Genomic DNA, 13,530 nt, shown 5'->3' on the forward strand with positions numbered 1-13,530 from the left:
GTTTTTACTGTATTTTTGATCGAATAGAGACTTCTTTCAAACACATTTAAAAATCTTACAGATTTACACATTTATTTATATATTTGAAACTCACTCAGATTTGTGTAGGTCTGCCTTGAAGTCTGTTTTGAAAATCCCTCATTTATTATAGGTTTGCAATATTGTGTGTTTCGTGGCTTTATAGAGTTCAGCTCTATAACATTTTCTCTGGTTCTCTCTCTTCCTGAAGGTTTATATCCTTGTATAAAGGACCCTGTCACACTCACAAAGTGCAGAGGCTAAATGAGTCTACCTCGTACGCGTTCCGCATCCAGGCCTTTAACGAGGCGGGCGAGGGGCCCTTCTCCACTGTTTACACCTTCACCACCCCCCTCTCCCCTCCTGCACCCCTGAAAGGTACCGCAGCTGCCACACGCTTGCCCCATAAACCTCCATTGTAATTGCATTTCTGTAGACAGGTTTTTGCTTGTTTTTAAACACTCGAGTTTGGGTTACCTCATGTATCTCACAAAACCTGTCATGAACACGATCAGGTCATATTTTACCTTAAACATAATATAAAGTATATTAAAAAAAGCACATTTTATTTCTCTCTTCAGCTCCTCGCGTGGAGCGTGTGGACGAGTCGTGTGAGGTGAGCTGGGAGACGCTGCCGCCTATGAAGGGAGATCCAGTCATCTACTGTTTGCAAAGCATGCAGGGAAATTCTGATTTCAAACAGGTACCCTACACCACACTATCATCTCCATGAACAGTTTTCAGTAGCTCACCAAACACCAAAAAAACTCAATTTCAGCCTCAACACAGCATCTCAATTATAGTGTCTCTTTGCACTGTGAGGCCAGAGCGTCTCAAATGTCGGTCCCCGCTTTGTGAGCACATCACACAGAGGTCACGGCACTCAGCAGGTGCGCTCAGCAGACAGCAGGTGTTGAGGAATATTATCATAGCATAATGGCGATCAAGTGGTCATTACCGAACGGCTTAGTGACGGTTATTGCACTTAATGTTAGGGCCAAATCAAATCTAGCCCCTGAAATTTGTGCTTTGATTGTACATGATCTATATTCGGACATCATGTTGTGACAATGGCCTTCATAACCTCTGTTTAGCGAAACCATCATAAAGGTTAAGAAGCGCCAAAGTAGAGAATAGAATTAGTAGGGTTGGTGCTTACAGGGTTAGTTCAACCAAAAATGAAAATTCTGTCATTAATTACTTGTCGTTCCAAACCCGTAAGATGTTCGTTCATCTTTGGAACACAAATTAAGGTCTTTTTGATGAAATCTTAGAGCTTTCTGTCGCTCCATTGACGGCTACGCAACTACCGCTTCGACGCTTCAAAAACGAGTCCATATGAATCGAGTGGTTTAGTCCAAATTTTCTCAAGAGACACGATCACTTTATATGATGAACAGATTGAATTTAGGCTTTTATTCACATACAGACATTCATCAATACACACATCAGATATGGTTAATGGAAGCTCAAGCATGTTCGCTTAATGTGCGAGAACCAATGAGGTTAATTTTCGTGTGTTACGCAGCACGTTTGAGCTTCTGCAAGAACCAATGAGGTTCATTCTTCAGTTGAGCTTCTGTTTATGTTTGCTGACGTGAATAAAGGCCTAAATTAAATCTGTTCATCATATAAACTTTATTATAAAATAATGTTAGACTTGTAGGCCTAAAATACCTTGGTATATCAATGGTATAATTAATACAATTACAATTAATTTGGTTTGTCGTAAATATTTTGTGTTCATAATGAGTAAAAAAAAAATCTTCAAACAAGAATAAACACACATGAACAATTAAATTATTATTGTATTATTAATTATTTTTATATCTTGAAACTACCCAAGCAGCGTTTCACGCTCAGATGTGATGGCGGAATGAATATATTACCAAAATGTGATTGCAGAATATATTCTCCCTATTTCTCCTCAATATAATCTTTATATTATAAAGTGATTGAGTCTCTTCAGTAAATTTTTTTACTGAACTGCTCAATTTAAATGGATTAGTTTTACGATCTCTTTATTAACTTTTTGAAGCGTCAAAGTGGTAGTTGTGTAGCTGTCAATGGAAAAACAGAAAGCTTTCAGATTTCATCCAAAAGAAGAATGTCCCAGCTGTCATATGATAGCTTTGAGTGAGGAACCGACCACAAGTTTTGTTTTTTACTGAAATAACTTCAGCTGTAGCTCTGAAATTTCAGTTGTGCATTATTCAAAACATTTAAACTCGCTACAATTGATCACAAAATGCATGAGAACCTTTAGCGTGAGAACATTGGTGTCAAACTTGGCACAGTAACATCTTGTGGTGCATGTTTTGATGCATTATGTACAAAAACAGACAAGATTTGACGACATAAAATTTGGTCTGTTCCATAAAGCACATTGCTTCAGAAAACGGATAATACTACTTTTATGGTACATTTTATAAAAAATTATTTTAAAAAAGCTACTTAAACATTCTGCAAAATGTCTCCTTTTCTCCATCTCAATCATATGGTTTTGGAAAGACATGGGGAATAAATTGACAGAAATTTAATTTTAGGGTAAACTGTCCCTTTAAAAGTGGGTCCTAAGGGGCCTGCTGGAGAGCCGGGTAGAAGCATCACCTAGATGTCTGAATTTGCCGTATTGAATTTAATTGTCACTGAAAATACTGTGTCAGACGGGACCCGACAGATCTGTTTGATTTAACTTGAATCCACTCTAGTGTGAGCACCTGCGCTGGCTGCCTGTGAGTGACTGTAGAAATGAGTGTAATGGAAGGGTAAAGCAGTCTCACTGGCTCTGACTCATCACCTCCTGCTGAGAGACACTGTGGGAGACTGCAGGCATGATGGGAGGCTTGTCTGTTTGTGTTGATGCAGCCCACACACACACACACACACACACGTGCAGGACTTCATATGCGTACATTCATGTTCTTCAGGCGTATTACTTCTCTTCCTACACATCTGCATCTTTAAAATAGACTTCATCAGTTCTTTTCTCCTTAGTATAATGTCTTTTAGACATGAATGCAGTGCTGAATATTGTTCTATATACTGATTACTGATCTATTCAAAAATGTGCACATTTTAGGTCTTAGCAAATCCTGATTATGGTTTTGATTGAGAATTGGGCCTAAAAACGTGACAATACTTCTATTAAATACGCTATAGAGAAATAATTATATTATTATTATTATTATGATGTTATTATATGCACTACACTATACATATTTGGGGTCAGTATAGATATATAAGAAATTAAATAAATATCTTTTTTACTTTATTCATATGCACAAAAATATGAAGCAGCACAACGGTTTTCAACACTGATAATATTAATAAAAGTTTCTTTAGCATCAAATCAGAATATTAGAATGATTTCTGAAGGATCATGTGACACTGAAGACTGGAGTAATAATGCTGAAAATACAGCTTTGATCACAGGAGTAATAAATAACATTTTTAAATATATTAAAATAAAAGTTTGTGTTCACATAATATATGTTTGTACTGTGTATCATTATTTTGTATATGTAAATACACATATTCATGTATACATTTAATAAAAATGTGTTATTTAAATATAAAATATTAATATTTATAGATAATTTAAATAATGTATAAATATATATACAGTATATACATGCATATGTGTGTATTTACTATATATATACAAAATAATTATACACAGTACACACACATATATTATGTAAACAAACTTTTATCGCGATTAATCGTTGCCCAGCACTAATTAAAATACAAAACAGATATTTAAAATTGTAATAATGATATATTATTATAAACAATAATCTTACTGACTCCAAACTTTTTAATGGTAGTGTAGTTTATATAATATTCCACATAAAATGTAAGCATTTTTTGCAACGTACTAATTAAAAATTTTCGTCTCCAATCCTCTCAGATCTACAGGGGCTCAGCCACTTCCTTCCAGCTCCCCAACTTGAGCTCGTCCACGGACTACCGATTTCGCGTCTGCGCCGTTCGGCAGTGCCAGGACGCCCCTGAAATCATCGGGCCCTACAGCTCCACCGTCATCCTGCTCCCGCCTCGCATCGACACCCCCGGGGCCTCCGGCGCCACGGGGTCCAAAGCAGCCGAGGCCCAGAAGCCAAAACGCAGCCTGACGGACGAACAGTTTTCTTTCCTCATCATCGCCCTCTTGGCCGTGACCTCCATCCTCATCGCGGTCGCCATCCAGTACTTCGTGATCGAATGAGCCTCTGTGCCGCGTTACATCGTCAAAGCGAGTTTGGTTTGTTGATGTTTGTTTTTGTTTCTTTATTTTCGTTTCCGGCACAAGCGTCGAGGAGCCGCTTGAAGGGAAGGATGGAGAAAAGGAAATTGTAGATTCACTTCACCCAATCTATCGTTCTATCTTTCTCGCTCGCCTTCTGCGCATGCTGTCAAAAGAACGCCGTTCCCTTCCCGACGGACTCGGGGTGGGCCGATTTATTGAAGGATCAGCAGCGAAGCTTACCGCTCGTCGCGTACTCATCGTACCACTTCATTTATTTGTGTAGCTGTAGTCTTTATGTTATTTATACGTATAATTTCAGTGTAATTTCGTTCAGTGTTCCAAAGCTAGCTCGGTGGTCGCGTCGCTCACCGGTATGCTATCTTGGGCCTGGGACTTGAGGGCCAGTGACTACACCGTCAGCGAGGGGGTCCCGAACGATCCCCCGGGGAGACTCCTTAAGTCTACGGCGTAAGGAAGGGGAGGCGAGACCGATACCGCTCGAATTAGCGAACGTTGATTTAGCACTTTCCTCAGAACTTTTTTTGATGTTCAGAATGTGTAAAGGATGCAAAAATAACTAGAGAAATGTTAGTATATTTTTGTACAGTATGATACGAGGACCTGAGATTCTGGCTTAGTACGGGGAGTAAGACTATGACTATGAATACCAAACTAACTCAGCTTAATAGTTATTTTTACTATCATGTACGTATACTGTAGCTTGTTTTTACAATCAAGCAGCTGCTTTGCTCCAAAATATTGTCGTTCAGCACAAACAATGTACGCTTTCTCGGAAACCTTTCCTTCAGTCTTTACCTTTGCACCTTAGTGAGAAGAGAAAAAAAAAAATACTTATTGAATGCGTCTTGATCTTGTGATGCGTTTTATGGAACATGTTTTCCAGTTGTGCAAGCCCTCAATGTGTTTTGGCTGTTTTAAAAAAATGTAGTTCCACAAAATTTGTTCTTGAAATGGTTAATTCTGACAATAATCATGATTTCAAAAGTCATATAGTATTGGTCATTTTTCGGGGGTTGGGGAAGGGAGTTGTTTAGTTTTAGAAACCAAATTATCACATTGTTAACCTTTACTTTTAGCAATATTATTTTTTGATGTAATCTCGAGATTATTGAATATATGACTAAATATTTTCAGATATGTTTTGATTTGTTGGTTTTTTCTCCTTGTTTAAATCACACATTTGAACTTTATTTTTTTATATGGAAAATAAAACCTTTAAGTTAATTCTGTCCAGCAAAGAAATTAAGAAAAGCGCAAGAAACAAAACAACCGCAGTAATGAATTGTGTTAATCCTACATGTACTTCCTGTGAAATCGAAATTTTTGCCTTTTTCTCTGTGTGTTAAAGTCTTGTGACTGATTGTCATACGCTGACGACAGCATGACGGTCCGGTCGTAGGGGTTTCGTGTTTTGTGCTTTGGTTATGGGCATATGAGTGCTGTCAACAACCGTTAACAACTACAGGTACCTTGCAAGAAGTCTTGAATGAAAATGAATTACATGATTTGGTCTAATAGATATTCTGCAAATGTCTTCTGTTTGTCATTGAAGGAAAAAAAGAAAATCTCAAATTCCTATTTTTGATAGTGATACAGTGTAATTGCAAAGTGTGCCATTTTAACATCTCCCCACCATGGTAGGCGATTGGTTCTTGGGAGAAAGAAAAACGACAAAAAATCAATAAAATATGCACAAAAAATGAGACCATTTTTATGTAATTTTAATGTTTGCAGTTACCTCATACACCGTACATTCCAAAACAAAAATTTGTTATAGTATACATACTACCAGACATATCACTTTAAAATGTTATCAGATAGGAAATGTATAATCATATATATGTATCTAAAGTGTGTCTGTATAGTCATGATATCTACAGACGGATCCATGCACAATAAAAGATTTATAATTCTTAATCGTCGTCTTTTACTGCATGTTGCCAATTGTATGCAGATTCATATCACAATAATATTGTTTTGTGTGAAAAATGTATTCCGAAAGATCATTCCTCTCGCTCATGGTTTCATCCACAAAGAAAGAAAGAATGAGCCACCAGGGTCATTGGGTTAGAGATCTCGCTCCAGACAGATTGTCTACTAAATTAGATTATTCTTCAGCACTTGTATCAAGTGTTATAGCATATTAGACATTAAGATGATCTAAATGTATTTCTCTGTAATGTTTCAAAATAGATCTGAAGTGAACATATGAATAAAGATTGTGTTAACATTGCCAACATTAATACTGATCACTTGTTCATAAGAAAAAGAACACAATAAGGTCATGCTGTTATTATATATACCATATGAACTGTAATTTAACAATATATTCTTGTTGAAATTTAAGCAAATATTTCTATAAAAGGTTTGATATGTGTGGGTCACAATTGCAAGTTCAATGTTTTATCCAAATTATTACTTCTATACTGATATGCAAATAATTCAATAAATATTAGTAGACAACTATTTATATTTACACATGAACCAAGATCTGTTTAGCATATGAATGCACGCATTGAAAGCAAATTGAATGTAAATGTAAATGAAAGCCAAAGCCCCGCCTCTCACCTCCCTCCCTATCCGTCTACATTGTCTCCGCCTCCTGTGATCTCAATATTTAATTAAGAACTGGACTAAGTGATGTTATGTACGCGCACAGTAGAAAAGAGGTGATGCTCTCTCTCCTCCAGCAGAGCACCAGATACAACCTCCACAAGTCTCGTCTGTTTCATCTCCTGTTCAAACGCACCACCCGTTTGGTTCTGCCTTCCTTGATGTTTTTGGCCTCTTATTACAAATGGACTTTCAGTGAAAGAGTCTCGTCAGCTGAGTTCATCCTCACCCTTTTGTAAAGGTCTGTTGTACACTTAGACCTTGTCGAGCGACAGCTGCAGACTTGCCTCAATATGGAGGAGTTTATGGAGGACCACCATTGCGGAGACTCTCTCTTCCCAACCTCCACCCTCATTCCTGTCACCACCATTTGCGTCCTGCTCTTCGTCGTTGGTGTAACCGGCAACACCATGACCATTCTCATTATCCAGCGCTTCAAGGACATGAAGACCACCACCAACCTGTATCTCTCCAGCATGGCCATCTCAGACCTGGTCATCTTCCTCAGCCTCCCCTTCGACCTCTACCGCCTCTGGAAGTACGTACCTTGGGTCTTCGGGGAGCTGGTGTGCAGTCTATCGCACTACATCAATGAAGCGTGCACCAACGCCACCATCCTCCACATCACAGTGCTCAGCATGGAGCGTTACCTGGCCATCTGCTTCCCTTTCAAAGCCAAGGCTGCCATCACCAAGAGGAGGGTCAAGTATGTCATCTTGGCTCTGTGGGGCTTCGCCCTACTCTCCGCTGCACCGATGTTCTTCTTGATGGGCGTGGAGTACGAGAACGAGACGATACCTGACCCAGGGACCCGGCAGTGCAAGCACACGCGCTATGCCATCGACTCGGGGCTGCTGCACACCACCATCTGGGTGTCCACCACCTACTTCTTCTGCCCCATGTTTTGCCTGCTCTTCCTCTACGGATCCATCGGCCGGAAGTTGTGGAAGAGTCGTCATGAGCTTCATGGGCCTAATGCGGCAGCAAGACAGAAGGTTAATCGGCAGACTGTCAAGATTCTGGGTGAGTTGGACTTGGGAAGTTTTAAGGCTGGAATGCACTACACGACTTTTAACACTGGAACAGATTTTAAATTGAAAAAGTTTACAGAGAACAATTGCTGTTTATACATTAAATGACTGAAGATCACACACTACCAGACTATCTGGTCTAGTCTGGCCTGGTCTGGTTTGGTCACACAACAAACTCCCGCAAAAAGATACACCTTGTTGCTAGGAAAATGAATGACAAATGAAAACAATGTGTGCTCTAAGATCGCCTCAAAATATCAAGCATGTTTGATATCCTTCGACTGGATGGAATCATAGTCTAAAGCAAAAATCTGAGTCTGTGCTCATCATACACTACACAATATTCTGAGAAATCTGTCAACTCTTGACTGTCCAAAATCTGCAGACTGGCAACTAGCGCCGACTTTTCCAGACTGACAATCGGGGCAATAAAATCTAGTCCAAAGTTGTGTACTGTATTCCAGCTTTTAGGAATGAGCCATGGATAGTTGTGCTTGCTAAGGTTCATTCTTACGGTTTAGGGATCTGGACAAGCCCCTGACCCTAAGTATCAACCTTGGAGTATAAATCACTCTACAAGGTTTGTGCTGTAGACATGAACATGACAAATCATGAGGCTTGTTGAGGTAAGGTGTGAGATTACTTCAGATCATGCTAATGATTTTTGTTTGGTAGACCAAAAAAACAGGTAAACAAAATCCCATGACACTTGCAATAAGGGACAGATCTGAGACATATTTAGAGATCAGAATGCCATAGAGAAAAGAGGTAGGCTCTTTTGACTTGGGTCAGTAAGTGGCCATTCACAACACCACTATCAACTGCGTAGCAACTAGCAATGTGTTAAAAACACACAGATCACCTTAGCAATGTTGTAGTCGAGTCCAGGCTGAGACCGGAGTAGGTTGCGTCAATCAAGACAGAGACCTGAGAGGGTCTGAGTAATTCATAAAGCGTAAATATGTTTTCCTTTGGTATGAATAAAGCCTGGTTCCATGGCGGTGTTGTAGCAGCACTCAAGACCGGACTCTATCTCGAGTCTGAGTCAAGACCGAGTCCAAATGCTGACGAGTCCAAGACAAAAGCATAAAAATATGGTCTTTGGACTTGAGACCGAGTCCAACACTGCACCCAAGGATCATGATGACCAGCAAGAGGATTGTAACACTTTTGCCTTTAATGTTTGTAACTCTGGATTTATGTGCTATTTATCTAATTGATATAATTTTCCAGTGTTGTTGTTGCGACCCACCCCACCACCAAGGTGAGTTTAATAACACATATTCTAGTTCTGTTTTAAACTAGAAAAACCGTTGAATAAATACATGGTGAAATGTAAATTTTTACCTCCTCCAAAAATATTTTCTCCTTCTAAATTCTTTATATCTGAACACCAAGCTCTTTGTTACTTCAGGAGGATGCTGAGAGGGAAAAAATATAGAGAGATTTGCGATGTTGATAACTGGAAATGTCATCCGTGCAAAAATGGTCAATTAGTAACTTTTTAGAAATGTATTTGCAATGTAAATTAATGGTGTCAACTTGTGTGAGATGAAGCCTGACAGACCTTGCAAATGCGTAAAAATCTTGTCTATTCATTAATCATGCCCTTTATGTTGGGTTAGTGAATGTGGCTGTTTTATGTTCATTAGAAGCCTTAATAAATCAGTGTCAGTAAGCGACCATCCATAACATTGACGTACTTCATTCTTCTATTAACCCCATATCCCATCTCCCTCTTCTCTTAGCTGTTGTTGTATTGGTCTTTGCCATATGCTGGCTGCCTTACCACATCGGTCGGTTCCTCTTCACCAACGTTGATGACTACCACTCGGCCCGCCTCAGTCAGAACTTCAACGTGGCCTCCATGGTGCTCTTCTACCTGAGCGCCTCAGTTAACCCAGTCCTCTACAACCTCATGTCCAACAAGTACCGCTCTGCCGTCAAACACCTCTTCCTCTTCCCCCGCAGGGGTCACCGCGGCCCCAACCGGAGGCATATCTCCACGCATGATGACACCACCGCCTGCACAGAGACGTTGAATGTGATGAAAGAGACCATGATGACTAGTGCTGAGTCTCAAGAGCCTGTTCCATTTTAGAACTGTTTCCAAATCTCCAAAGACTGTGGATTCGATTAGACGCGTGCATTTGGATTCTGCTTACCGATTCCTGTGTGCGCATTTTAATGTGATTTTAAACCATTCTAGAAGATGCGAAAGAGAACTCCGTTTTCTCTGATGCGCACACATTCAAAGTGCATGTGCACGCAAAAAGTCACCTCTCATGTAGTGCGTGAATACTGAATTGAGTTCTCCTTCGTGTCGTCTTGCGCTTGAATTGCCAAATACACAGAAAATGATGTCAAAAATATCCTCATAAACAGTCAGTTTTGTCTTAAGTGAATCTAAACATTTGAGAAAGAAAACGCATGTGAAACAGTATATTGGATCCGTGCAGCTCTTAAAGTGACAGCAGCCTAATAAACTTGCCGTCGTCAATGGCCATGTTTGTCTACATTTTCTGTATAGTAATATGCAGCCTGTAAACATTGTTTGAGTGAACCTAAATGACAAAAACCGAATGAAAACAAACCTGCATCGGATGACCATGTTTCATTGATATATTGACATTGTTGTGCTTATATGCGCTATAAACTCTCATGGTCCTTCTGTGGCAAATTGAGTGTCTGTGATATAAAATAATGGTATTCAGCTGCAACCGAGTGTTTGTCAAGAAATCACAGAATTAATATGTTGGATATATATTTTTTTTAGCCTAATTGAAATCTAAATTGAGAATCGATAAGCGGAATCAGAATTGGAATCGATAAAATTCGATACCCAACCCTAATGATGACAGAGGAGGGCTTATAGTAACATCATCCCAGTTGAAGAGCGCAGGAACCTGAGAGAAAGGAAGAAATGTGGGCTTATTGGATGAGAGCTGGGATAATTGGTGCGACAAAAGGAAAAATGAGTTTGAAACTGGAAACAGCTTGTGACAGTCACTGTGTGGGGGGAAATGACTGGGTTTCACACAAATTAATATCACAGTTATTACGAGTACACTAATAATTTATAATTTTAGTGATAGTAATCATGTTGTTTAGATCAATAATGTGATAATAGGTTTCATATAAAACAATTAATGGACATTTTGTGACTGGAATTGACTAGATTTGGACTTTTTCATAAACTGTGAGTGGTTAACAAGCCAGTAATGATGAATTGTAAACCATTGCAGACAATGCCTTCGCAGTGCTTGTGTGTGTAATTTCTAACTTAACATAAAAACTGCATCTTAAGTCATCTTATGTTTTTACGTCTTACAGAAAGCATCATCCAAATCTTTTAAATGAAAATTAAAACTAGTTTACCATTCAGTGCATGACAAAATGGCGATTCATGACATCATAATCACCGAGTTATGATATGGTAATCTCATTGCTGTAATGTTTTGTTTGTATCTTCATGTATTGTGTCCACAAATTATTCTATTCTGCCCTGTTGGATGTAATTTCCTTTGTACATATTCTTATCCATTATAGTATTATTGTATTGTAATCTTTAAATAATATGATATTATTCTTTTGTGAATGGAAATAATTTTTTTTGGCTTTCTCCCATTTCCTCATTTTTGATGTGCAACTGTAGTGGTTTGACGGCGTTGAGAAAAACAAAGCAGTCTTTTTCAGCAGTAAGTGAACGTTTAAAAAAAAAACTACATTTGTTTTGACTAATATAAATATTAATAAATAAAAGTGCAAACCCTGTTTCCCTGTGCTGTTTAAACATTTAAATCTTTTTTTAAAATCTTTTTTATACAATAGTTTTGCCCTTTTAATTTTTAAATTTTTTTAAATTTAAAATTTTAAAATGTTTGCCCTTTAAGTGGGGCTCAAAGTAAAAATTATATATATGTATATATATATATATATATATATATGTGTGTGTGTGTGTGTGTGTGTGTGTGTGTGTGTGTGTGTGTGTGTGTGTGTGTGTGTGTGTGTGTATTCAATATTATTTTAACCCCCACAAAAGCATTACACTTCATTTTAATTCAGAAATGTTAATTCAAGTATAGAAAATATGTATTGAATAATTTTGTATGAGTTCCATTTAATGTAACTTTTTTTGAGTAATTTAATAGATCCAGACAAAACTTAGTGTAGAAACGCTGATACTGAGGAAAATCTCCATTGTTTTGAAGATAACTGTACCTAATTGTACAGTGCTTATTCAGCAGGGGGAGACACTATCTCATATGCTTGACCACAGAAAAGTGATCTTTTGTGAGGTGAGACTCACCGTGAGAGCAATATTTTGTATTAATAAAATAACACAAATATTTAATTAAATGAATAAGATTAATTTAATAAAAAAATATTTTCATTTATAATTAATTTTTATCAACAGTTTATGGATAAAAAAAAAAAAAAGAAATACCAGACAATATCTGCTCTAAATTATTTTAGATTTGATTGATTTTGATCATTTTCATACACATTCTGGTTCTCCCAGTACTCTGAAACCTTAATTGTAGTTCAGTTCTTCTATAATAGATGTATTTAAACATTGACTTATGTGTATAATTCTCCAATAACAGTTTTTGAAATCATCCAGCTGTTACTGCCTGCATGCTAATGTCACAGTAATGTTTCTTTACTGGTGTAAGATCGTCACTACAGGTCTGATCCCACATGACTGAACTATCTCTTTTAGTGTCGAGAAAGAAGCGTCCCAGAAAGCATTGAGACATTACTTCTTTGGTCAGACGGCCATGTGGAATGTCATTGGCTTTCCTCGTGTCTTTGTTCCAAACACTATTATCAGGACCTTGCTTTGTTCCTCTTGATGGAGAGCTTGTTTGCTCTGAGCTAATCTCAAACTCCACAGGACTCAGCTGTGGCCATGTTTATAAATATGGGTATGAAAAGGAGAAGGAACGGGTCTTCACAAAGGAAGGGAACTCTGGGTACTCTTTTGATGACTACGATCAATCATTTTCAGAAATAAATACAAAACCAGTGTTGCAAGTGTATAAAATCACAAAATTATCAAACAAATATTTGGGAAGTATTTTTAGATTCAAGTGTTCATGTGCTTAATATTTTTCTGTTAATCAGATTAGCCCATTTCAGGTCTACACCTCTCCTTTCAATCTGAGTGAAATTGAATTCAGATCGAAATCGATTGAAGTTAAATTTAATTCTCTCTCTCTCTCTCTCTCTCTCTCTCTCTCTCTCTCTCTCTCTCTCTCTCTCTCTCTCTCTCTCTCTCTCTCTCTCTCTCTCTCTCTCTCTCTCTCTCACACACACACACACACACACACAGAGAGAGAGCCTCTTCACATTCCTCTGTCACATGCTTGACATGAACTGCCCTTCTGTGTAAAATGCTTCCTCCCTCTGATGTACTGTAGTGTTTAAGAAATAAGCATGATATTAACTGTCATTCAACATGCCAACTTGCTTTCATGGAGATATTTACAGTTCTATACCACATTTCAAACCATACTGGGGCTAATTCATATTGGGCTGACATCATGGAACCCATAGACAAACCTATAGGGCCCATAGGCCTACCTCAAGCCTATA

At 38.2% G+C, this 13,530-nt stretch overlaps 2 protein-coding genes across 8 annotated transcripts in view; both read left to right on the forward strand.

The window, feature by feature from the left end:
* Positions 1–6,205, forward strand: part of fndc3a (fibronectin type III domain containing 3A) — a 92,197-nt gene extending 85,992 nt beyond the window's left edge. For all 7 annotated transcript variants that reach the window (XM_082180896.1, XM_082180899.1, XM_082180897.1 and 4 more), the window contains 3 exons: positions 230–396; positions 600–721; positions 3,932–6,205. In XM_082180896.1, the coding sequence (XP_082037022.1) occupies positions 230–396; positions 600–721; positions 3,932–4,246 (604 nt within the window). In that variant the 3' untranslated portion in view covers positions 4,247–6,205. The remainder of the gene's footprint in view (positions 1–229; positions 397–599; positions 722–3,931) is intronic.
* Positions 6,206–6,343: 138 nt separating this feature from the next.
* On the forward strand, positions 6,344–10,432 carry mlnr (motilin receptor). Its single transcript, XM_082180980.1, has 2 exons — positions 6,344–7,924; positions 9,681–10,432. Exons 1-2 carry the CDS (start codon positions 7,195–7,197, stop codon positions 10,031–10,033), a joined length of 1,083 nt encoding a protein of 360 aa, XP_082037106.1. The 5' UTR covers positions 6,344–7,194; the 3' UTR covers positions 10,034–10,432.
* Positions 10,433–13,530: the final 3,098 nt, after the last annotated feature.

This window comes from Leuciscus leuciscus, assembly GCF_965113295.1.
Source record: "Leuciscus leuciscus genome assembly, chromosome: 9".
In the NCBI taxonomy this organism is placed as follows: Eukaryota; Metazoa; Chordata; class Actinopteri; order Cypriniformes; family Leuciscidae; genus Leuciscus; species Leuciscus leuciscus.